Below are 25,854 nucleotides of genomic sequence, written 5' to 3'. Positions count from 1 at the left end.
ACAATAATGAATTAAGGGAAGCATAGAAGAAAAAGATACAAAATGTATCATCAAAAATATAAATGTGCGGGAGAAGAGTAAAAAGGTAAAGCTTTGAATTGTGTTTAAAATTAAGTTGCAAACCAATTTGACAATAAATTTCATATATTAAAAAAAATAAAAATAAAAAAATAAAATTAAGTTGCTATCAAATTAAAACAGACTGCTATTTACACAGAATATTTTGTGTGAACCTCAAAGTAACAACAAGGAAAAAATTTAGAGTAAATACACAAAAGAAAATGAGAAAGGAATTTAAACCTAACACTAAAGAAAGCCATCACACCACAAGAAAAGAGAAAAAGAGAAGGAACAGAGAGGAATTACAAAGATAGCCAGAAAACAATTAACAAAATGGCAATAAGTTATTACTTATTAATAATTACTTTAAATATAAATGGACTAAATTCACCAATCTAAAGACACAGAATGGCTAAATATATAAAAAAATGAGACCCATCTATATGCTGCCTACGAGACTCACTTCAGAAGTAAAGGCACAGAGTGAAAGGGAAGGGTTAAAAAAAGATATGCCATGCAAATGGAAATGAAAAGAAAGCTGGAATACCTATCCTCCTATCAGATAAAATGGACTTTAATACAAAGACTATAATAAAAGACAAAGAAGAGCATTATATAATGACACAGGAGTCAATCCAGCAAGAAAATATAACATTTATAAATACATATGCACCCAACATAGGACTGCCAAAACATAGAAAACAAATATTAACAGACCTAAAGGGAGGACCTGAAATCATAAACACAGTAACAGTAGGAGATTTTAATACCCTACTTTCATCAATAGATAGATCATCCAGACAAAAAATCAATTAGCAAACACTAGCCTTAAACAACACATTAGACCTGATGGACTTAATAGATATATACAGAACATTCCATCCCAAAGCAGCAGAAAACACATTCTTCTCAATTGCACATGGAACATTCTCCAGGACAGATCACATGCTGGGCCAAAAAGCAAGTCTCGATAAAATGAAAAAGATTGACATCATATTATAACCATTTTTTCTGACCACAATGGTATGAAACTAGAAATTAATTACAAGGAAAAAAAAAACCCCACAAAAATATGGAGATTAAGCAGCATGCTCCTGAGCAGTCAATAGTTCATCCAAGAAACCGAAGGAGAAATAAAATACCTAGAGACAAATGAATACAAAAATCCAACACATCAAAATCTATGGGATGCAGCAGAAGTGGTTCTAAGAGGGAAGTTCAGAGCAAAACAGAGCCACGTCAAGAAACAAAATACCTCAAATAAGCAATCTAACTTTGCACCTAAAGGAACTAGAAAAAGAAGAACAAACAAAGCCTCAAATTAGTAGAAGGAAGAAAATAATAAGATCAGAGTAGAAATAAATGAAATAGAGATTCAAAGCACAATAAAAACAAAACAAAACAAAAAAACAATGAAAGCAAGAGCTGGCTCTTTGAAAAGAGAAAATCAACAAACCCTTAGCTAAACCAAGCAAGAAAAACAGAAGAGAGGGCTCAAATACATAAAATCAGAAATGAAAGAGAAGTTACAATTGAGACCAAGAAATAACAACCTAGGAGAAATGGGTAAATTCCTAGAAACATATAATCTGCCAAGACTGAAACATGAAGAAACAGAAAATCAGAATAGATTGATAACTAGCAAGGAGACTGAAACAGTAATCAAAAACCTCCCAACAAACAAAAGTCCAGGACCAGGTGGCCTCACTGGCAAATTCTACCATTCAAAGAAGACTTAATACCTGTCCTTTTCAAACTCTTCCAAAAAACGGGAGAAAGAAAAGCTTCCAAATGTATTTTATGAGGCCGGCACCACCAACACCAAAATCAGACAAGGACATCACACACAAAAAAGAAATTACCAGGCCAATATCCTTGATAAAAATAGATGTAAAATCCTCAACAAATTTTAGCAAGCTAAATCCAACAATGCATTAAAAGGATCATACACCATGATCCAATGAGATTTATTCTTGGGATGCAAGGATGGTTCAACAGGTGCAAATCAATATGATACATTACATTAACACAGTGAAAAATAAAAATCATATGATCTCAATAGATGCAAAAAAAGAGCACTCAACAAAATTCAACATCCATTTATGATAAAAACTCTCAACAAAGTAGGTACAGAGGGAATGTACCTCAATATAATAAAGGGCATAAATGACAATTCTACAGCTAACATATTTTTTTTCTTGTATTCAGCAGTGAATAGTTGAAAGCTTTTCCTCTTAAATTTTTTTAATGTGTATTTATTTTTTGAGAGAGAGAGAGCAAGCATGAGCAGGGGAGGGGCAGATAAAGAAGGAGACACAGAATCTGAAGCAGGCTCCAGACTCTGAGCTGTCAGCACGGAGCCCGATGTGGGGCTCAAACTCATGAACTGCAAGATCATGACCTGAGCTGAAGTCGGATGCTTAGCCAACTGAGCCACCCAGGCACCCCAAAAACTTTTCCTCTTAAGAACAGGAAAAAGACAAGAATGCTCACTCCCCCACAAAATAAATAAATAAATGAGAAAAAAAAGGATAAATCTACCATATGACCCATCTATTCCACTTCATATTTATGTGAAGAATATAAAAACACGAATTCAAAAAGATACATGCACCCCTATGTTCACTGTAGCATTATTTATAATAACCAAGATATGAAAACAACCTAAGTGTCCATTAACAGCTGAATGGATAAAGAAGATGTGGCATATTTATAAAATGGCATACTACTCAGCCATAAAAAAGAATGAATCTTGCCATTTGCTACAACATGGATAGACCTTGAGGGCATTATGCTCAACAAAATAAGTCAGATAGAGAAAGACAAATATCATATGATTTCACTCATATGTAAAAAACAACAAAACAAGTGAACAAAATAAAACAAAAACAACTCACAGAGAACAGACTAATGGTTACCAGAAGGGAAGGGGGCTACGGGGTGGGTGAAAGGGGTGAAGGGGGTCAATGGTATGGTTGGGAACTAGACTTATGGTGACCACTTTGTAGTGTATACAGATATTGAATTGTAAAGCTGTATACCTGAAACTTATATAATAATAAAAATGTAATCTGCACCCATCCATAATATTATTTAATGATCAAAGCTTTTCTGGATGATAAGACCTATCAGCTATTGTAGTACACTTTAGAATTCACATTTCTGTAGCAGTTTATTATTTGGTCCTAACAACAACCCTGGCAGATAGGACAGTTATCTCTACTTACAGATGAGAAAATCAAGGCTAAGAAAAGCTGTTCAAATTGCCCAAAGTAGTAACCAGGGTCCAGAATCTAGGCTCTATTTCTACTCTACTGATTTTTCTATCATATTATTTTATTGCACATTAGTCAGAAGATATCTGAAGTTATAACTTGACAAGACTTAGCTCATCTAAAATATAAGACCATATACTCAAAAATTGTTATTTCACTAAATTGGGGTGGGGGGAAGTGAAGGAGGCTTGGATTAAAAAAAAAAAATCAAGCTTCACAAATTTGTTGATAATTGACAAGAAAAGCATTATTACACTGCAAATCTTATAATCTTTTTCAAAAGAAAACACTGCTAAGAATCTCAAATGTGTGAATATGACAAGATAAACTGGACCTCCTGCTGCAAAGTTGAGGAAAACTAAGATGTCTATAGATTTAAATGAGGAATGAAAGACATGAATAAAGAGCATGCTGAGACAAGACAAATGACAGTGCACAAATAGAAAACCTATCCACGTATGTGGTAAGGCACCCATCCAGGCAGCTGATTAACAATTGGACATTACAGCAAAGGATATACAGTTGATCCTTACACAACAATAGTTTGAACTGCATGGGTCCACTTACACTCAGATTTTTTTCAATAAACACATATTTTATATAGTGATTAAAAAGATAGAGGTTGCCAAATATTTAGAAGTGAAGAGAAGGTGGAAGAAACATATGGAGAAAGCTGGGACAGTAGGGCTCCTGCCTGCTCCTGGCACTCCTTACCATACCGCCCACGTTGGGGAAGCTGGGTTCATTGAAGTCTTCAACTGAGAGACGCAAAGGAACCAGCTCTGGGGAGGGATTCTCAACAAAGTGGCAGGGCCAGTCACTGGCCAGAGTGGTCCAAGGACCACAGAATGATAACCTGGAGTTCCAGAAGAACTCTGGGTGCAGGATAGCATCAGGCAGAAACCTAGGTTGCAGAGAGAAAAAGCAGGGAGGGGGTGCTGTCCACGGTGCTGAAAACTCTCTAAGGCTGGGAAACAATACTCAAGGGGAACTGGCCTCTCTTGGCTTGCCAGCATTTCCCACAAGCAGAAACTGTATTAGAACTATGTAAAGGGGGGTCAGGTGAAGCAAGTGACCTACAGAGAAGGTCTAAAAGTGCTCTGCCTTTGCCAGTTCTCTGACTTCCCCTGAACTGTGCTTAGAATGAGGTTTTCTACATTCCTGGGAAGAGGAGCACAGACCGGGCATGACTCCAGGATCCAGCTTTGCTAACTTTGGGTGGGGATGAGGACAGGTGTGGTGCCTCACTCTACTAATGTACTGTACAATAACTGCATTTTCTCTTCCTTATAATTTATCAACTGTTTATGTTATTGGTAAAGCTTCTGGCCAATAGTAGGCTATTAGGAGTTAAGTTTTTGGGGAGTCAAAAGTTATACATGGATTTTCAACTGCATAGGAGGTTGGTGCCCCAACCTCTGTGTTGTGTAAGCATCAACTGTAGAGTGCTTAAGGGCTATCACGTTTTCTTTGTGTGACAGAATAGCAAGTCAGTCCTAGTAGACTCTATCTCCCCTTTTTAATCACATATATTTTATAATACCTCTTCTATCCTGAAATGAAATTCACAGATGATATCATTTATCCACCCAAACATTTTTAAAAAGTACGATGTTCTAACTGATATGCAAAGACGAAATAGAAAGTAATTTACTTTTTAAAAAATGTATTTCAGTATACAAATGTTTGGGTACATAATGAAGCAGTCAGATGTATGTGACAATTTATGAAAAATAAGTTTGGATTTAAAAATAAGACTATCAGGGGCGCCTGGGTGGCTCAGTCGGTTAAGCATCTGACTTTGGCTCAGGTCATAATCTCCCAGTTCGTGGGTTCAAGCCCCACATTGGGCTCTGTGCTGATGGCTCAGAGTGGAGCCTGCTTCGGATTCTGTGTCTACCTCTCTCTCTGCCCCTCCCCGGCTCATGCTCAGTCTCTCTCTATCTCTCAAAATAAATAAGTGTTTAAAAAATAAAATAAAAATAAGAATATCAGAAAGCACTTTGAACTAGCACAGAACAATAAAAAAGCAGAGATACAGACCAACACTAGAATAAAAAATAGTATTAATATAGTAATGGACATAGAGAAGTAATCTTAACTGAAGTTAGAATATTCACCAAGATAAATAACAGCCAAAGTAAAAACATCAAAAGAAAAAAAAAGAAAGTACAGTATCATCACAAATGAGCCAGGTCTTATTCATTTGTAAGTGTGGTGTCAAAATAATCCTCTAGGTTATGTCATGAGATAAGGTAGGAAGAAAGTATCACAGAAAGCCTATCCTTATGTCCACATTCTTTGAATGGTGCAACAAGGCAGAGATGGATTAGATAAAAACAAATAAACCAATAATGCAAAAGGCTTATAATAAAGCAATTGTGTAACAGATTGGATACTTAGAGGATAAAACCGAAAAACTATGGTAATCCCCAAAAGACAATTAATAAGAAATATTAAAATAGTTATGTTTTAAAAATCCAAGGAGATCCCTGTATTTCATGTACCTTCACTAACTTAATAACTGAAGTCTGAACAGGAATCTCAAATCCCCTGTTACATCATTTCAGTCCATTTCATTGCTTTTGCAATAACAACACTATCACACTGAAATCCTTTTCAACTAAATAAGCAAGTTGGAAATGGTGTTAATACTTACAGAGTACAATGGGCAGAGTGAACAAATTACTCAATTATTTTGTGATGATAGCTTTATTTCACTCAGGTTCACTTTTTATATCAACTGTGGCAGGCAAAATTCTAAAGATGATTCCCCATGATTCCTATTTGGTGGTTATCCAAACACTAATCTAGGTACTTTTACAAATGTAATTAAAGTCCCAAATCCATTGATTCTAAAATATGGAGATTATATGGATAGACCTGATCCAACAAAGTGAGCCCTTTAAAAGCAAAGCTGGTGGCAGAAGCAGGAAGTGACCTCCAGCTGACAGCAAGGGAAGTGGATGTCAGACCTTCAACCACAAGAACTGGATTCTGCCAACAAGCTGAATGAGCTTATTAGCAGATTCTTCCCTAGAGCCCAGAGATTAGGGCCAGCCTGACCCACACCTTAATTTAAGTCTTATGAGACTCTGTGTGGACAACCCAGCCAAGTCCAGCTTTTGACTTACGGAACCATGAGTTAATAAATGAGTGTTATTTTAAAAGCAAGCTGCTAAGTTTATGAGATCTTTATTTTTTAAATGTTTATTTTTGAAAGAGAGAGAGAGAGGGAGAACGAGGAGGGGCAGAGAGAGAGAGGGAGGCAGAGGATCCAAAGCAGGCTCTGCGCTAACAGCAGAGAGCTTGATGTGGGGCTCAAACTCATAAACCGGGAGATCATGACCTGAGCCAAAGACAGACACTTAACTAACTGAGCCACCCAGGTGCCCATGAGATCTGGACTTTGAAGCAGCAATAGAAAATTAAGACAACGACCTTCTTCTAACTTAAGCTTTTTGCTTCATTTCTCATGAGGATATTTTAGTATCAATATGTACTACACAAAGCTATCAATTTATATTTACACAGTGGTTAGCCTGGGGGATATACAAAAGTCAGGATAGATGCAAGAAAAATCTTTACTGAGTTGGACTCCCTCAGGTGTTGTAAAACATCTAGTCACAACTCTACTGACTATGGCAATCAAAATTTGCTCACAATAAAGTTTAGCAAATCTCAAGAGGAATCAGAACTGAGGCACCTTTGGAGACCTCAGCTGTAGCTCATAGATTTAATGTGACTAGGCTACAATGGGCCCCAATATCTTTCAACTCAAAATTCCAAATTCTTGGGAGAAGAAAAATCTGGCGAGTGTAGTGTGGGCCAGGTGTATACCCCTGGATCAGCCAGTCATGGCCTGAGAGGCAGTAGAGATTTCATTGCTATCAAGAAACAGAGGTATAGCCATAGAACTGGGAGAATTTCCAGTGAGGACAAAATCTCCTGAGCTGGCCAGCTCCCCAAGAAATGTCTACCACATTCATGTTACTGTGGAGAGGTCCAGAACTAATCTGAGTTATGTTTATCAGTATCTGGTTAGTTTTGAAAATCATCATACCATATGTATGTATGATTCCATTTTCTTAAAACATTGATTCCATCCATTTTCTTCTTTATGCTTATCTGTTTTTTTTTTCTAAAATGAATATATAGAACTTATGATTAGAGGGAAACACCTTTTCATCTCTTCTGACTTCTATGAGAAGGGTTATCTCCCCAAATATTTCTGGTCTCTCTCCACCTGCTAATCACTTTACCCCAGGAAAGGAAGAATGACTCATCTGAGCAGTAAATTTGGGAAGAATAGGTGGGGAATGCTCGACTCAGCTCTACCCTGGGGTTTTCACAAAGAACTTCAAGTTCTCTATTTACTCCTCACCACCCGGGGCCGCTGCTGCCTAGGATAGGGTGGGTGGTGATCTAATTCTGGAGTTCAGTTAGCAAATCTGTTTAGCTTGCACACTAACACACAGCCTCCATCATAAAATCCATATTCTTCCCAATAGATCTACATGATCCTGATAGGGTCTTATAAAAGCTAAATGCTTTCTGGTATCAACAGGTGCAGCAGGAGACCTGGAGACTCTCAGATTCCTCAGTATCTGCTTATGGGAATTGATTTTCTAATACACTTACAGTATATGTTTATTTTAGCAATTGTATGTTCACGTTTCACTGTTTGAAATAGGACATCCTTGACTACAAATACTAGAAATTTGCCAAAAATTGACTACAACAATAAACAAATGCACTACATGCAGTAAGACAAGTTTACCTGTCTTACAGCTACTATCAGGCCTTTATTGCTAATAAAGTTTTTAGGATCCTTATTCAATTCCTTTGAGTTATTTCCCAATGTTCAGAACATAAGCAAGAAAAAGGGGGTATTTATTGGACTCCCTGAAAGACTCCAATCTAAACTTGTTTTCAAAACCCTTTTATGTCATTTTTAAAGGAGAAAACAGGTGAAATTTCCTTAATTACCATTACCTTCTGTCACTTAATTTTACTTTTCTTACTATACTAACCTCTATAATTTATCAATTTGTTACTTGCTTTCTTTTTTTTTTTTTTTTAAGAGCATGGAAGCAGGGGACGGAAAGTGAGAGGGGGACAGAGAATCGAAAGTGGAGTGGAGCTCGAACTCATGAATCGCAAGAGCATGACCTAAGCCAAAGTCAGATGCTCAACCAACTGGACTACCCAGGCACCCAATCTGTTTTATTTTTGTAATCTGATAATGAAATGCTGAAGCCTCACTGAACTTAAAACTGGGAAAACACTTTAGGTAAAGTCTCAGTACCCAAATTTCTTGTCTCCAGTGTTCTTTTACATATACCGTGACACTTCTTAAGTACAATTCTAATTTTACTTCTGTAACATTTCTGCCAGCTTTTCTATGATAATCATTTACCCATCAACTAATTTCACCAACATGTCTGCCATGTTCCTCCTGCATGACAAACTGTGAACTCTGCCAGTTTCCCTTTGGCTTCTGGTCTGCTATCAACTTTATCTTATGCTGTAACTGGGAGGTCCTGTTTTTCTTGTATGCTTGGTCACGGCAGGCTGGTTTGTCCTTCAATAAGCTTGTCTTTTATAGGCAACAGGTTGCTGAATTTTGTTTTTTAAAATGTTAACCATCACTATACCTTTTTATTTTGATAAAATTAATGAATCTATTTGTATAAATAGTAGAAATGATACATTTGTGCTATACTTGGTTATCTTTTTGGTTTACTGTTATTGTTCCTTTTTTATTTTTTGTTATTTTTTTTGAGAGTAGGGGGAGAGGGAGAGAGAGAGAGAGAGAAAGAATCTTAAGCAGGCTCCACACCCAGCTTGAAGCCCAACAACCGTGAGATCATGACCTGAGCAGAAATCAAGAGTCAGGCACTCAATCAATTGAGCCCACCCAGGCGTCCCTTTCCTTTTTCTTTTTTAACAGCAGATGTAAAATTCTGTACATCATTTTAAGTCACAAGGTAATCTATCTAAACTGCCTATTTTCTTCTTTTTTCAAAAAATGTTTTAATCTTATTTTTCTCTTTTTGTTTCCTATTACATTGTATTACGTGTTGCATTTATTTTTTATTTTTATTTATTTTTTTATTTTTGAGACAGAGACAGTGAGCGTGAGCAGGGAAGAGGAGCAGAGGGAACCTTAAGCAGGCTCCATGATCAGCACAGGGCCCCCATGTAGGGCTCAATCCCATGATGCTGGGGTCATGACCTGAGCCAAAATCAAGAGTCAGATGTTCAACTGACTGAGCTACCCAAGTGTCCCACATATTATGTTTATTATACCTTCCCTTTTATTTCAAGAGTCATGGAAGTGATATATAAGCACACACTGAAGTATAGAGAGTAAAAAGGAGAAGTTCCCTTTTATTCTCCCCCAAATACCACACCCTTCCATGGGGATAAGCACCAGTAGCAGCTTCATACATACCCTTCCATACCTCTCCCATTACCTGCAATTTGCTTTTTTCCTATTTTTCCTAATCTAAACACATCAACATAGTCTAATAATCGTTCTTATTATTTTCACCTTATGAATTAGGAATTTGAATTCTGGAGTGACACAGAATTTACACTGTTAAGTTTGTCTCCCTTTGCTTCTTTACTCTCCTTCCTATTTCATTCTACTTGGGTCAGATATGAATTATCTTATCAAATGCCAAATGGACACCTTGCAATCCGGATCATGCTCTAAAGCTATGCTCTCCAGTGGAGTGGCCACTACCCACATGTGCCTATTGAAATTTAAACTAAAAATAAATAAAACTTAAAACTCAAGTTTCTCAGTCCCATCAGCCCCATTTCAAGGGCTCAACAGCCACATGTGATAGTGGCTGCTGTATCAAATGGCACAGATTCAGAACATTGCTACTCTAAAGACATAGTTAATTTTATTTACGTAAGAGCCAAATACCCTTTGATAAGGCTTTTCCAAAGTTTTATTCCTTTTTGTAGGTATTCTCAAATTGTCTCCATCTGTAGGAAATTGCAAGGTTACCCAGGAACCTAATGCTTTCTCCTAGCTTCATGTGAATTTTTTTATTCTTCAAAGTCTAGGGCCTTAGGCTGTTTTACTGTAACATTTTAAGATCTCTTTTCTGCTGGAAATTGCTAATCTTTGTTTTGAGTTTAAAAATTTAACAAATAGGTGCCTAAAAAGGGAAAGGATTTTTTTCTTGAAAAACAGCTCCAATGTGGAACTCCAAATACTCTCAATTAGCATACTGAGTTGGTCTTTCAGTTTCAGAAAAGTTTTCTAGAATTTTTCCTGATTACGAGTTACACGTTCCAACCTTTTCTATTGTTGTTGTTCCAACCTTACTTTTTGAACAAGTTGTATACCCTCAATCCAGATACATCAGTTCTTATTGCATTATTATTTGTCTGTTGAATTTCACTACTTTCTCATATATTTCGCTTTCCTATTGTTCAGACAATCATTCACACGTTAGCTAATCCACCAACACGTAGTATTTCTGATCTGCTTGGCACTACATATTTTATAATGTTCTTTTTTATATTCGAAATGGTGAATTCTGAACATTCTCAATGGCTTCTGCTCTGCAATCTATTTAATCTCAGCCTATAACTGGGAATTCTTGCCTTTTCTTGATCTTTAGTATCACCTACTTTCTCTGCACTATGGCCTCCTTCCTGCCCTGTACTGACACCACCTATATTTTTAGTTCACTTAAAAAAATGTTCTGTCCATTCCTTTCTATAGCCATTAGCTGTCTCACCTGTTTGAATGCCATATCAATTTTCTTCTATTTGCTTGAGTCATCAAGCAGGAAGGCCTGTGTGGGTGGGCTCCTGTTTCCCACAGGATCCCTCTTCCCTTCTAACGTTGTGACATTAATTACACCCAAGTTCCCTAGTTTACCTCTGGTTTTCAGTGTTTTTGAAGCTACTTTGTCTGAGGTTTGTTGTCATTTCTGTTTTTGTGAAATATCCCCACTATGACTGCTCTGTGAGCATTTCAGAGGTCTCTTTTAGAGGTCTGTTTTCTCAAAACAAGTCTTCAGAATAAAGGTAGTCTAAAATGTACATTTAGCTTGTGTTTCAAAATTTCCTTTTTAAATTATTATTTTTGAGAAGTTATCATGTTTTCACGGGGAGGAAAAATATTACAGATGGTGGTCATGTCCCCAGACAAGTACACAAAGTAAACTTAACCAATGATGTTCCTGAAGCATACTACCATATTAATACTACCATATTAATAATGCCAAAGAGGGGTGGGCACCTGGGTGGCTCAATCGGTTAAGTGGCCAACTTCGGCTCGGGTCACGATCTCACGGTTCCATGAGTTCAAGCCCCACGTCAGGCTTTGTGCTGACAGCTCAGAGAGCCCAGAGCGTACTTCGGATTCTGTGTCTCCCTCTCTCTCTCTCTCAAAAATAAATAAACATTAAAAAAAAAAAAATTTTTTTTTAAATGCCACAGAACGTAACCTCCAAGCATCCCTATGGGAAAAAAAGTCATCTAGGGGAGCCTGGTGGCTCAGTTGGTCAAGCATCCAACTCCTGATTTCAGCTGAGGTCATGATCTCCCGTTTGTGGGATCACAATATGAACAGCACGGAGCCTGCTTGGGATTCTCTCTCTCTTCTCTCTCTGACCCTCTTCCCAGGCATGCACGTGCTCTCCTTCTCCCTCTCAAAGATAAATAAGTAAACATTAAAAAAAAAAAAAAGTCATCTACCATTTGAGGTAAACAGACAGAAAAACTGGCAGGAAGACAAGCTGGGAGCCCCCTTCTTCTTATGGACACTACAAGTTCTTAACATTTTGCTTTATTTTAGAGAAATAATCAAAGTCAGCTTCCTGAATATGTCATTAAAGGGTCTGAAAGCAGTTGAAAGATGAAGCACAATGAGTCAGAACAGATTACAGAGATGGGGTTTGGAAAATGGTCGTAGGGTAAGAAGACACAACAAAAACTGTCCACTCTCCTCCACTGCTTCTCTGGAACTAGTTGTGCCACTGCAGCCTCAGCCCTAGACAAACTCTAAGAAAAGATCACAAGTGAGACTGGGGTGTTTTCCCTCTTTTGTTTTTTTTTTTTTTTGTAGGTGAGGGGGTTCCAAACAATAGAAGGATCTGGAAGAGAATGGGAAGAAAAGGAATTCCTGTGGTCCAGTAGGCATTCCCAGCTGGACAGTGATAGGTAAGTGATATATATAGTGATGTACATATGTTGATGACGCTCTATTTCAGTCTCAACAATTAATGTCTTTGCAGAGCCATTCTTAAACCACTGGAATCAGACTGCCAATCACTGAAGTATATCCAATCATGAGTATTTAAGTGTCTTTGCTATAATTATAGTCTTATGTTAACTGAATCCAAATTCTCTCAGAAATAATTTTAAACTGTCATAATACAACATCAATCTACTAAATTCTAACCTTTAACTCAACTCTAACAAAGCTGGAAAGGCAGTCTATCCTTATCAATGAATATCACAGATCAAAAACAGAAATGAAGAAGAAAATTTACCCACAGCTTATTATAGATGAATTTTTTAAAAATTGATGCATAATTTACATACCACAAAATTCACCATGTAAAGTGTACAATTCAGCAGTTTTTAGTACATTTGCAAGGTTGTGCAACCATCACCACTAATTCCAGAATACTGTCATCACCTTAAGAAATCCTGTACCCATTAGCAGTCACTCCCTATTCTGTCCTCCCCACAGCCCCTGGCAACCACTAATCTACTTTCTGTCTCAATGGATTTGCCTCTCTGGACATTTCATATAAATAGAATCACATAATGTGTGTTGTTCTGTGTCTGGCTTCTTTCATATAGCATAATGTTTTCAAGATTCGTCTGTGTCATAACATGTATCACCAATTCATTAATTTTATGGTATGGAAATTTGTTTACCCACGAATGACATTTTTAAAATATATTTTTCCTACATATGTTAATTAGCTCTCAGGATTACTCAAGATTCAATTCAAGACACACTATATTCATTCACTGACCTCTTGGCTCACAAGATTATCAGTATATTTCATCTTCTGTCAATTTATAAATCATTTCAAACGTTATAATTTTGGTTGTACTGTGTTTCAGTGCCTTGGTAAATACTTACTGGGCTTTCCACCTAGTACCCTTTTTTCTAGAAATTAGCCCTTCCCTCCAACTTCTGTATGGTTAATATGACTAATTGCTCCTGTCTACCAGGTGACCAGGAATGAGAACCTGATTCAAGCTGGACAATTCAGACCCTTCACTGGGAATGTGGAATTGGGAGCAGGTAGGATTCTATTTCTAATTAGTTGCTCCCTTGTTTGCAGGAGCAATAGTCTCAGAAGCTTTTGGCTATTACCATTATTTGCCATGTAGATTAAGAAACCAAGAAAATTAGTGTGCAAGATGGGAAGAAAGAATCAGACACAATTAAAGTGAGAACAGCAGAGATAAGAGTGCAGCAAGAATCCCTGGGTTCCCTGAAGGGCTCTGGGTGCATCCTTGTCCTTGGATTCCATAGGACATCTTACAAACTTATAAAAAAGTCCCCTTATGGTTCAAGTTGGTTAAGGAGGTTTCTGTAATCTCCAGCCAAGAGCCCTAATATAATCATCTACCCAACAAGACTTTAAGCTCTCTATTAGTAAGGGCTCAACCTCCATGGCATACATTACAGCAACTCAAGCACACACTTATTTTTTTTTTTTTAAATTTTTTTTTTCAACGTTTTATTTATTTTTGGGACAGAGAGAGACAGAGCATGAACACGGGAGGGGCAGAGAGAGAGGGAGACACAGAATCGGAAACAGGCTCCAGGCTCTGAGCCATCAGCCCAGAGCCCGACGCGGGGCTCGAACTCACGGACCGCGAGATCGTGACCTGGCTGAAGTCGGACGCTCAACCGACTGCGCCACCCAGGCGCCCCTAGCACACACTTATTTAAATGATCACCTGTGGAATAACTTGCAAAAGTATCTATAAAATACACTCAAGACACTGTCCAACAAGCATGCAAAAACATTAGGATTTGTGTTCATTTTATAAAAAAGATACATTATTGTATCACTGACTCAGTATATCTATACACCCATTTTGCAAGACATTATTTAATTTCCTCAGAAGCAAAATCGTTTACTTTATTATACTACTTCATCCCATTTGCACTTGCCTAGCATATGTTTTTAAATCTTTTGAAAAGCATAGTGTTACATTTTCCTAAAAAAATTTGAAGTTTGTTGCAAACAACAAGTAATCTCCATTTGCTTTTTAAGCAAACTCCCACAAAATCTACTAACACTCAGCATGCAAAGATACAAGTAACCTCATTTATAGTAGTATACATATACAATGATATATTATATATACATATAATACTATATATATTATATATATATATATACATATACGTATATTACATTACTCAGCCATAAAAAAGAAAGAGATCTTGCCATCTGCAACAACATGGATGATTTTAGAGAGTATTACGCTAAGTGAAGTAAGTCAGGTAGAGAAAGACAAGTACCATATGATTTCACTCATATGTGGGATTTAAGAAACAAAACAAACAAGCAAAGAAAAAAAAGACAACCCAAAAAACGGACTCTTAATGAGAGAGAACAAACTGATAGTTACCAGAGGGAAGGTGGGTGGGGGGAAGGGTGAAATAGGTGAAGGGTATTAAAAGTATACTTATCACGATGAGCACTAAGTAATGCACAGAATTGCTGAATTATTATATTGTACACCGAAACTAATACAACATTGTGTATTAATATACTAGAATTATAATTTAAAATAAGGCAAAAAATGCAAAAGAGACAGAGGAAAATAAAAGTCAAAGACAGGATATTAGGAAATAAAAAAAACCGCCAACAGACTCTTGAATATAGAGAACAAACTGTTGGTTGCCAGAGGTTGGGGGGAGACGGGTGAAACAGATAAAGGAGATTAAGAGTACACTTATCTTGATAAGCACTGAGTAATGTATAGAACTGCTGAATCACTATATTTCACACCTGAAACTATTAACACTGTATGCTAATTATCCTTCAATAAAACAAAATTATAATGACATTCAGCATACAGAGGTATAAATGAGCAACCTCCCTGGGATCATTTTCTCCTTTTCTCCCCTTGCAAAAAAGATATATTGTCAAACACTAATAATTCCCATGAGGATAACTAATCTGTACTTCAACAACACTGTGCACATGTAATATATTCTAGGATGCAGGTGGAGTAGACATGAAATAGCCTTTCACCGACCACTCAGGAAATGCACTTTTCATAAGCCTGCTCTCTTGCCCCAGGCTGAGGGGTCTGCTGCCGTGACTGACAACTACACAGCTAATTCCCTGCTATTCCTGGGAGCCCTCACTTCATTTTGCAAAATCCTTTTCCCAAAATTAAATCCAGGATTTGTCACCTAATTGGTTCTGAGTGAGGATAACAGAGATAAAACCAAAAATCCAAAATGTTTTCTTAAATCCCTGTTCAAAATTCTATAGGGATAAATGAGCTAATCCTTCAAAATGTAAGATTTGGTTCCTGAGTGGATTTTGTGTATAACATATTTAATGTCACTACCTTCCCTGAGACAAACTGAAATTTTAAAAATCATACCTCTGTTATTACAAAGTCTTACAGAGATAGAACCCCTTTAAATTAATGAAATATTCTAATTGGGCACACCTGCGTACTGTGTCAAGCACTGGGGCAAGTTTCTCATGGTCCTGGCTCCAAACTTGCTTCTTTACAGCTTGAGAGAATTGTGCTGGCCAAAGCTCTGAGAGGCAAGGTACTACTTACTTTGGCTCTTTCCAAAAAAATTCAAAACTCGAAGTTTAACAAATGGCCCCCACAAGGATTTGCTGAAGTTTCCTCAGACTCAAACTGTTAGGGCAGGAGGGGGCTTTGGAAATCAACTTTAACCTAGTTATTTCAAATGAGAAGAAGCTGTGGACAAGAAGTAAATGACTTGCCCAAAATCACAGAGTTAGTTGATAAAACCAGCAGAGTTACAATACGGGTACTTGGATTCACAGCTGGAAGCTCACTTTTCCATACCATCTGCCTAAAACATGTACATATGGACAGTATTGAAACCTCTGCTGAGAGGGAAAAAAAATGAAAACAACTTTCTGCTTTCAAATGTGAAGGTGGGAGCTTAAGGTGTTGCATGTCATTTCCTGGAGGTGAAAGGTAATAACCTTCCAAATGACATGATGGGCTTGTCCTGGAGGCTAAGTGAAATGAAACGGAATACCAGATCTTTGTTGCAACCATAATGAACTATGCGCCCAAAGCTACCCTATACCTCCTTTTCCATTCACAAAGCTTATAGTCCCTTTGGCCAGAAGGATGGGCTTATATCCTAGACCTGGCTAATCAACTATCTCACATCACAGGCAAGAGTGACTGGTCTAAGTAAGGTCAACCAGAACCCTTCCCTAGAACTTCTCCATGTGGAGAAGGCAGTCTATAGTAGGGGAGCCTTAGACCAACATTCAAAGAGAAACAGACATAAACACAGATGAGAGGTGGAAAGAGTCTGACAAAGTCCAATCCAATCCTGGGGTCTCATAACTGAGCTGGTCCCTTTGATTCTGTAAGTTAACCCTTTATTTTTATCAACTATAAAGCCAGTAAATTCCTTTTTTTGCTCAGAATAGTTTGCATTGAGTTTTTGTCACTCGCAACTCAAAAACTCTAACATATACTGAACACAGGAGACAGGACTAGATACGTGTTATTCTTCATACAGGGAAATTAATGAACATTTATTTAAAACAATTTTTTGATGCATTTATAGAGGCTCTACTGTTTCTTAGATCTACCATTCCTAACATCCTACACTTACCAGCTTCACTGTTTCCATCATAAGCTGGCTGCTGAGAGTATCTGAGTTTGCTAACACTTCCCTAGGATTTCCCTAGAATTAAAAACAATCCTCTTATAAGCTTGTTTCATTTGATTTCCAATAGAAGTTGGATGTAAAATATATTCCAGGTAATATAAATTCAATGAGATTTTGCCTTATCCAGAATGTCACAAAGATAAATCTGGTCATCAACATTATAGTATGCTATGAGGCAAGTTCTCAAATTTAAAGGAAATCCAACAGAGTTATGGCTCCTTCAATATAATTCAGCAGCGTGTTTCTTATTTTATCACGATGGAAACCACTAACAACAACAAATCTGAGTACCTACCTCCAATAAGGCTCCAGTTTGGAAGAATTTCAAAGGCTTTTCAATGGAATAATAAAGGCTATGATAGCTACCCTTAGCCAGGTATGCTCTGACCAGACCAACTGCTATAACAAGCCACCTGTGAAAAAGAGGGAAAAAAAAGAGCCATTAGAGAGAGAAAAAAAAAAGTGGGGATCTGAGGTAACTGAAATTTGGCAACAAAAGATACTGCTAAAGGTGACCTGAAGAATCAGCATCCTGGATTTATCAATTATGGCCCTCAAATGCCAAGCTGTAATGCACCACCACCAACACCCAACCAAGAGTGCTCTGCAAAAGCACAGTGGCACCTCACCCATCTGGAGCTCAGCTTTCTGGCAAACTTGCCTGTTGAGAACAAGGCCAAAATGAAGAGAATAAGCTAAATTGGTCCTTGAGCAGCTAAATTAAGTGCCAGAATGTCTAAGACAAGAGAAAAAAAAAGCTGTTAAAGGAAAATTTTAAATGGCCTGTGCAGTCAGAGGGTCTGTAATAATAATAGGGAGGAGAAAAGAGGTTTTAAACTATTGTCACAAGTATCTCACAGAAACATACCTATACCCTATTCTTTTAAAATTGCAAATGAAATAAGAATAAAAGGTGGGTTTTTTAAAGAAAAAAGGATTTTTAGCTCAATTTCCCAAAATCAATTAATCCAGATCAATACAAAACACAAAACAGGGAAACACTTAGGCCTATCACTGGGAATGTTACATTTCTGTTGTGTCCTTCTCAAAAATGAATTTCTCAGGCCCTGTAGTTTTTTGTTAAGCTCCATAATGAAACAAATGGACGTTTATTATTAAGGTATGTCTCCTTGAAAGCAACAATAGGTTTACCTAAATAATGTACAATCTCAACCAGGCAGTGGGATATATGATCTATGTTATTTCCAGAAACTATCATACAAAGACATCAAATAAGAATTTGTAAAAGAAATGAATTCTTGAATGGTGTAACTGTCTCAACATTAGCAGCCTACAAAAAAAAAAAAAAAAAGCCTACTTTATTCTCAAAATCCCAATTTCTCTTCTTGGCTTAAGACACCACTCCCTACTCTCTATCACCTAGGAATAAAGGCTTCTTTCCTTTTTCCCCAATGAACCTTAAAATCTCTTTCCAGTCCAATGCTTTCATTAATGCCCTTGCTGATAAGAATTTACATACAGATATAAATACACACATATTCCAGAATGTTCTTTTAAAAGTCACTCTGTTGGGGCGCCTGGGTGGCGCAGTCGGTTAAGCGTCCGACTTCAGCCAGGTCACGATCTCGCGGTCCGTGAGTTCGAGCCCCGCGTCGGGCTCTGGGCTGATGGCTCAGAGCCTGGAGCCTGTTTCCGATTCTGTGTCTCCCTCTCTCTCTGTCCCTCCCCCGTTCATGCTCTGTCTCTCTCTGTCCCAAAAATAAATAAACGTTGAAAAAAAAAAATTAATAAAAAAAAAAAATAAAAAAAAAATAAAAGTCACTCTGTGACGATTTATGTGATAAAGAAAACTTGCATCTGTAGTATTTCTTCACTGGCCTGTGAGTCAAGAGAAATAGTTTCTAGATATAGATCTCCGGCTAACAAGTTCCATGATCTCAAGCTAGTCAAGCAAGTCACCATCTCTTTGAAACTACATTTCAACACCAGCCATTTCTAATAAAACAATCAAGTCCACAAACCTCTCTCTATATATATTTGGGTGAAAAATGCAAGGTGCTGAAATGCTAACATGACATTAGCATTTTTAAAAAAGGGTGTGTGTGTGTGTGTGTGTGTGTGTGTGTGTGTGTGTGTGTGTGTGTGTACATATTTGCTTGTATCAGCATGTGAAGATGTGAAAGCATCACAAAATTAGCTGCCTCCAGGGAGGGGATCTGGGTGGAAATGAAGGGTGAGAGGGAAGAGTTTCACTGTATGCTCTTAGGTAATATTTTGAATTACACACCTGCCAATGTAGTACCTATTTTAAAAATAAATAAAACTAGATGTTCACCATAGAGTTCTTTAAACTTTTCTGCATCTTTAAGTATTTTCATAATAAAATGTTAGGGAAAATCTTTTATAAATGAATATGAATTAAAAATACGTAACAGGGGCGCCTGGCTGGCTGCTGGCAGAGCATGCGACTCTTGATCTTAGGGTTCTAAGTTTGAGCCCCACCACGTTGGGTGCAGATCACTTAAAAATAAAATCTTAAAACAACAACAACAACAACAAATAGTCTGATCCTGTGATCTTCCTCACCAAAACTATGGGATCAAAGAATTGGAGGAACCTTGGAGCCCACCTAACCCAAATTCTTTAGTTTTATAGATGAGAAACAGAGGACAAGAAAAGCAAAGTGATTTATCCAAGGTCACATAGCTAGTTAGTGTCAGAACTAGAACTAAACCTGCTGAGGCAAGGGATGGGCTGAAATGAGGGAGAAACAAGAGAAGGTAAAACCAGTTTGGAGGGTCTATTGCCCTCCTCCCCAATTCCTTCTTCCTTACCCCAATCCCTCCTAAAAAGTCTCAACTCATCTAAAGCACAGCTCTGCTCATGTCACTGGTCAAAAACTTTGAACGCTTTTCCACTACCTTTCAGATTAAAGCTCAGTCTGGATTTTGAAAACAGCCGCCTAAATATATGGTCACTCTGCAGCCACAGCTCCCTCCACTCCCCTTGGGGGAAATGGCTCGCATTCGTGACTTGCCGCCAGAGCTCTCCTCCGCGCTGCAGGATGGCCGACCCCTGGCCAGCCCACCCGTCCTTCCAAGGCCCTGGGGACCAGCCCCAGGGCGGCTTTCAAACCCGTACCCCCTTGGTGCCCGGGAACTCCAGCTCGGGCACACCCAGTCCCTGAGAACTTGCTCGGCCCCTCGCCCAGACGGGAGTTCCGGGCAGGCACCCGGGCCGGCTCAGCGCTCGGCTGCCCACAGTGCCCCGGAGCCCGGACCCAGACACCCACCGCCCGGGCTGCGCTGCGCGGGGGCCCGGAGGCCCCGCCGGCCGCAGAGCCCCCTCCCCGGCCAGGCTCGCTCCCCGCCTCCCCGAGCCCTGGCCTCACCCCGCCGTCATCACCACATTGTAGATGACCAGGTACGCCGTGGCCAGAGGCCCTGGGCCCTTCTTTTTCCGCGCGCCGCCAGCTTCGCCGGCTCCGGCCCGTCCCCCCCCACCCCCATTCCCCTTTGTCGCTGCAGTAGCCGCCGCTGCCGCCATGTCAAGGGCCCCGAGCACGCTCTCCCTGCGAGAACACCACCGCCCGGACTCGGCACTGAGAGGAGGCGGAGGGAGGGACGAGGGAGGGGCGGGGCCGAGACCGTGGGGCGGAGCCAGAGACAGCGCCCACGACGGCCGCCATCTTGGAAGAGGGCAAAGACACTCCTGGCACCCCCCCGCCCGTCACCTCCCTTCAGACGCCAGCGCCATCTTTGATCACCGTAATCACCGCCTCTTTTTGCGCTCCCGGTTATAACCTCTGGAGCCATTTTGGGTTAGGTCAGTGTCGCCTATGGCCTCCCTTGCCAAGCCCGCAGTTTCTGCCATCTGGATGCTTCCTCGTCCCTATTCTCTCACCTATAACCTCTGCCTCCATAGTGGATCAAGAAAATGCTTTCTTTCTCCCTTCTCATCTTGCTTCCAGTGGCTCTAGCGTCACCGCTATGCACGTGATCTAATAACCTGCCATTTTGGGTCAGGGTAATACAGACCAATATTGCTTCCCATCAACCCCAGGGACCAGTAGAGAAGAGCCTTTATGGCGAGTGCGCTCTGCTCTTTCCCCAGAAGCCAGCTTGAAGGTTCAGTCTCTGAAGGTTTCTGCCCTGGCTTTTAAATTTCAAGTTACTGGTACAGTGAAAGTCAACGAGAAGTGTGCCTTTTTTACTATTCGACTGAAGTCGCACGTGTGGCCAAGGATCCAGTGTCATTTGTGAGGGTCTGGAAGATTCAAGTGCATCTTGCCACCCAAGCCATGTGTGCTCACCTGTCGCCAAGGCGGGACCACGACGAGGTGATTAGGCAGTCGGCTAAGGGTGAGGTGCAGAGTGGAGCGAGAAATTTTCCACCCACAGTGGTCAAGAACAGAAGGGTGTTGGCTTAGACAGAAAACCTGTCCGCTGAGGGAAACAGGGAAGGCTTATGGAAACTGCTTCAACCATCTGATCCCACTCGCTCATTCATTGCTTTTTTTTATTTGTAAAAGGCTCCTACAGCTAATTTTCACACAAACATCTTAAATGAATTGCTGTGTCTGTGGCTCCATTCTAGCAAGTGGAGCATCAGTGAGGTTGCATTGAGGGTTCATGGCACTAAATGAAAGAGATAAAGTCTTCTGTCTCCCAGAGACCATATAGAAGGAGCCAGTGGAAAATAAATATTTATTAGTTGGTGAAAGGTGTTATCAGGAAGTTATTGCAGTAATCAAGGTCATAGTGATAATGGTTTAGGCTGGAGTGGTCGTGATTGAGATGATGAAAACTGAATTGAATTCTGGACATATTTTAAAAGACCTGATAAGATTTGTGTATATATTATATGTGGAATATGAAGTGAAGGAGATGTTGTGAGCACCTTGGAGGAACTGAGTTACAAAGGAAACTTATGAAGGCAGAAATCAGGAATTTTGTTTTTTATGCATTGAATTTGAAATTTTTATTAGACATGCAAGTGGAGAGGTTAATTAATCAATTAGATTTAGATAGGTGCACGCAGAGCTGTTTCTTTTGGAGGTTCCAAGGGAGAATCCATTGCTTACCTACTCCAGCTTCTAGAAGTGCTGGCATTCTTTGGCTGATAGTTGCATCACTTCAGTCTGTGCTTCTGTTACTGAATTTGCCCTCTCTCAATTTCCACTTGCTGTCTTATAACAAACAACTTTGGCTTTACATTGGGCTCAACCGGATAATCTGGGAAAATTTCCCCATATCAAGATCCTTAACGTAGTCATACCTGCACAGCTCCTTTTGCTATATAAGTAACATCCTGGGGATTAGAATAGGGACGCATTTGGGGTGCCTGGGTGGCTCAGTCCATTAAGTGTCAGACTTGGGCTCATGTCATGATCTCACGGTTCATGGGTCCAAGCCCTGCATCGGGCTGTGTGCTGACAGCTCAGAGCCTGGAGCCTGCTTTAGATTCTATATCTCACTCTCTCTCTCTGCCCTTTCCCTGCTTGCACTCTGTCTCTCTTTCAAAAATAAACATAAAAAAAAAAAAAAAAGAGTAGGGCCCTATTTGCGGGGCCATTATACAGCCTACTACACTCCATTACCAAAAAAAAAAAAAAAAAAAAGACAAGAAAACCCCCAAAGACTGGAGAAAAATGACATTCTTTTTAAACCATTACTAACTATGCAGGAAAGTAAGGGATCTCCAAAGGGGGAGCTAGAAATGGGGAATGAGCTTCTGTTGGTAGTGGTTAAGAACAGGACATTGAAATTATAACAGTGATCAGTTAGCAAAAGCCAAAGCCAGGATTTCTCTGAGGGTAAACTCTAGTACCAGAGCTAAGATTGAGAGACTAACAATGGGAATTTTCTAGGGCCTCTCTTATAAGGGTGCTAATACAGCTCCTAATAACCCCCAAAAGCCCCACCTCAAAGTACCAGTGTGTTGGAGATCAGGATTTCAACATGTGAATTTTGGGGGGACACAAACGCTCAGATTATAGGTGTTATTTTCCTTAGCAAAAGGGATTTTGCATGTGTGATTAAATCAAGGACCTTGAGATGTAGAGATTGGCCTGGGTTATCTGAGTGGGCTCAGTGTAATCACCAAGGGAGGCAGAAAAAGAATCAGAGTCAGATGGGGATGTAACTGTAGAAGAAAGGCAAAGAGAGATGTAATGTTTCTGGCTTTGAAGGTGGAGGAAGGGGGCTTCTAGAATGAGGAAAATATAAGGAAATGGGTTCTCTGTCTAGCAAGAAACATAGTCCTGCCAACATCTGACTTCAGCCCAATGAGATCTGTTTTAGACTTCTGACCTACAGAATTATAAAATCATATGTTTGTATTGTGTTAAGGCACTAAGCTTGGGGAAATTTGTAATAGCAGCAATTGGAAACTAATACAGCAATTATATCTATATTGATATTAGTCAAAAGGCATTACTAGAGATAATCATGATAAAAGGTTCAGTTCATAAGGAAAACATAACAATTTAAAATATGTGTACATAATTACATGGCCTCTGTGCTAATGTTCCAATTCTATGTAGAGAATAATAAAACATTGGGTGACATTAAGGAAGAACCAAAATAAGTGGAGACATTCTGAGTTGGTTACTGGACAGGGAACTAGTTCTGAACTCAGACTCAGCTGCTCGCCACTCAAAAATCAATACTTGAGACAAGTGATGGTGGGAGAGGAAAGGTTTCTTGACTCAGGAAGCCAGCAACTTGGGAAGATGGTGGACTAACATCTCAAAGACCATTATCACCGTCCACATGAAGTTGGAGGGTTTTAAAGGGGGAAGGCAGGAGAAAAGGGAGTGAGGCTATATGCAGGAGCAGCAAGTGCCCAGGCCGTTAGTCCTATGTTGACATGACACTGAACAGACTTGTTGGGATCATCAGCAGCTGTTTTCAGGTGTAGTCAGGCATTATCTTCTGGGAGATTTGGTCCTTCACTCCACAAGGCCAGTGGTCTGCAAATCCCAAGGAAAGTAATTTAGTTCTGCTATAGACCAAGGGACTTAGGTCAGCAAGCAAGAAGTACATAAGCTTGAAGCAAGTTAACCCTTAAGACTGGTTTGAATGCTGTTATAAGTCATAAATTGAAAGACCCAATATGGTAAAGATGACAGTTCTCCCTAAATTAATTTAAAAGTTGCATGCAATCTCAGATCAAATTTTCATCAGGTGGTTTTTCTTATTTGTTAATTTTTGTTTTTGTGGAATTGGATAAGGAAATTAAAATTTTACATAGAAATGTGAAGGTTGAAGAACTGTCAAAATATTGGGAGAATTTGATCTATATCAAGATTTATTATAAATTATAGTAAATAAGATAGTATGGTAGTGGCAAATGGATGGCAAATAGGCTGATGGAGTGGAATAGAGAGCCTACGAACAGACCCAAATATACATAGACGCTTTGTGTATGACAGAGATGCTGTAGGGAAAAGATGGGTTTTTCTTTTGTTTTTCTTCCAACATTTTATTTAAATTCAAGTTAGTTAACATATAGTGTAGTATTGGTTTCAGGAGTAGAATTTAGGGACTCACTACTTAAATACAACACCCAGTGCTCACGCAACAAGTGCTCTCCTTAATGCCCGTGACCCATTTAGCCTATGTCCCACCTGTCTCCTCTCCGGTAACCCTCAGGTTGTTCTCTGTAATTGAGTCTCTTATGGTTTGAAGATGGGCTTTTCAGTAAGTGCTGCTGGAACAGTTGGATATCCACATGGGATATCCCTTTCTCACAGCAGAAGCAAAAATCATTTATAGGCTTAAATGTGAAAGACAATATTTAAAGCTTTTAGAAATTAATATAGGAGAATATCCTTATGACCTCAAAAGTAAAGAAGAATTTTAAAACAAGAAATTACCAACTATAAATGATACTAGATTTGACTAGATTAAAATAAAGAGCTTTTGTTCATCAAAAGATAGCATAAAACCAACAAAAGCCCCCACAAAGTACAGAGTGGACAAAGATACTTGCCACACACATAATTAATAAAGGACTAGCCTTCACAACATATGAAAACTCTTTCAAATCAGTGAGGGATAATCACATTGAAAAAGTGAACAAAAGACTTGAATAGGGACTTTACCAAATAAAAAATATGATGAATAAACATATGTAAATCTCCTCAAGTTCATTGTTAATCAGGGAAATGAAAATTGTAACTGCAGTGAGATGCTATTTGTCATCCTCCAGGGTGGCTAAAATGAAACAATTTGATAACACCAGTTGTTAGTCACAGCTTAGTGCAGGAGAAACTCCTGAAGCCTGCTGATGTGGTGAGTTGGTGCATTCAATTCAGAAAATAGTTTGGCATTATCTAGGAAAGTCAAAGGTACACATAACCCATGATTGTTATTCTGCCAAGTAGATGCCCTTGAATGCCACTTGGGCTACATATACCAGAATATTCAAAACAGTTTTGTTTATTTTAGCTTCACACTGAATACAATGTCTTATACACAGTAGAATGAATAGATAAATCTTGATATGTTCTTACAATAGGTTACTTTATACCCATGCAAATGAACAAATTGGAGCTGTACTTGAAAACTTGGATGAATCTCATAAACAAATACTGAGTGAAAGTAAGGCACAAAAGAACGTATACAG

The 25,854-nt window shown here is 39.0% G+C and overlaps 1 protein-coding gene across 2 annotated transcripts in view; it reads right to left on the bottom strand.

The window, feature by feature from the left end:
- The window catches only part of HACD2 (3-hydroxyacyl-CoA dehydratase 2), a 105,381-nt gene extending 84,560 nt beyond the window's left edge, over nucleotides 1–20,821 (bottom strand). Inside the window, exons 1-2 of one of the 2 annotated variants that reach the window (XM_086675235.1) lie at nucleotides 20,615–20,821; nucleotides 17,558–17,675 (exon numbers count right to left, since the gene is read on the bottom strand). In XM_086675235.1, the coding sequence (XP_086531361.1) occupies nucleotides 17,558–17,675; nucleotides 20,615–20,769 (273 nt within the window). In that variant the 5' untranslated portion in view covers nucleotides 20,770–20,821. The remainder of the gene's footprint in view (nucleotides 1–17,557; nucleotides 17,676–20,614) is intronic. The other variant, XM_086675234.1, reaches the window with a different exon arrangement.
- Between the last annotated feature and the right edge of the window lie 5,033 nt (nucleotides 20,822–25,854).

This window comes from Puma concolor, chromosome C2 (genome assembly GCF_028749965.1).
Source record: "Puma concolor isolate L17-30 chromosome C2, mPumCon1.1.hap2, whole genome shotgun sequence".
NCBI lineage: Eukaryota > Metazoa > Chordata > Mammalia > Carnivora > Felidae > Puma > Puma concolor.
The sequence above is the reverse complement of the archived record's forward strand: the minus strand, read 5'-3'. Positions and strand labels throughout refer to the sequence as shown.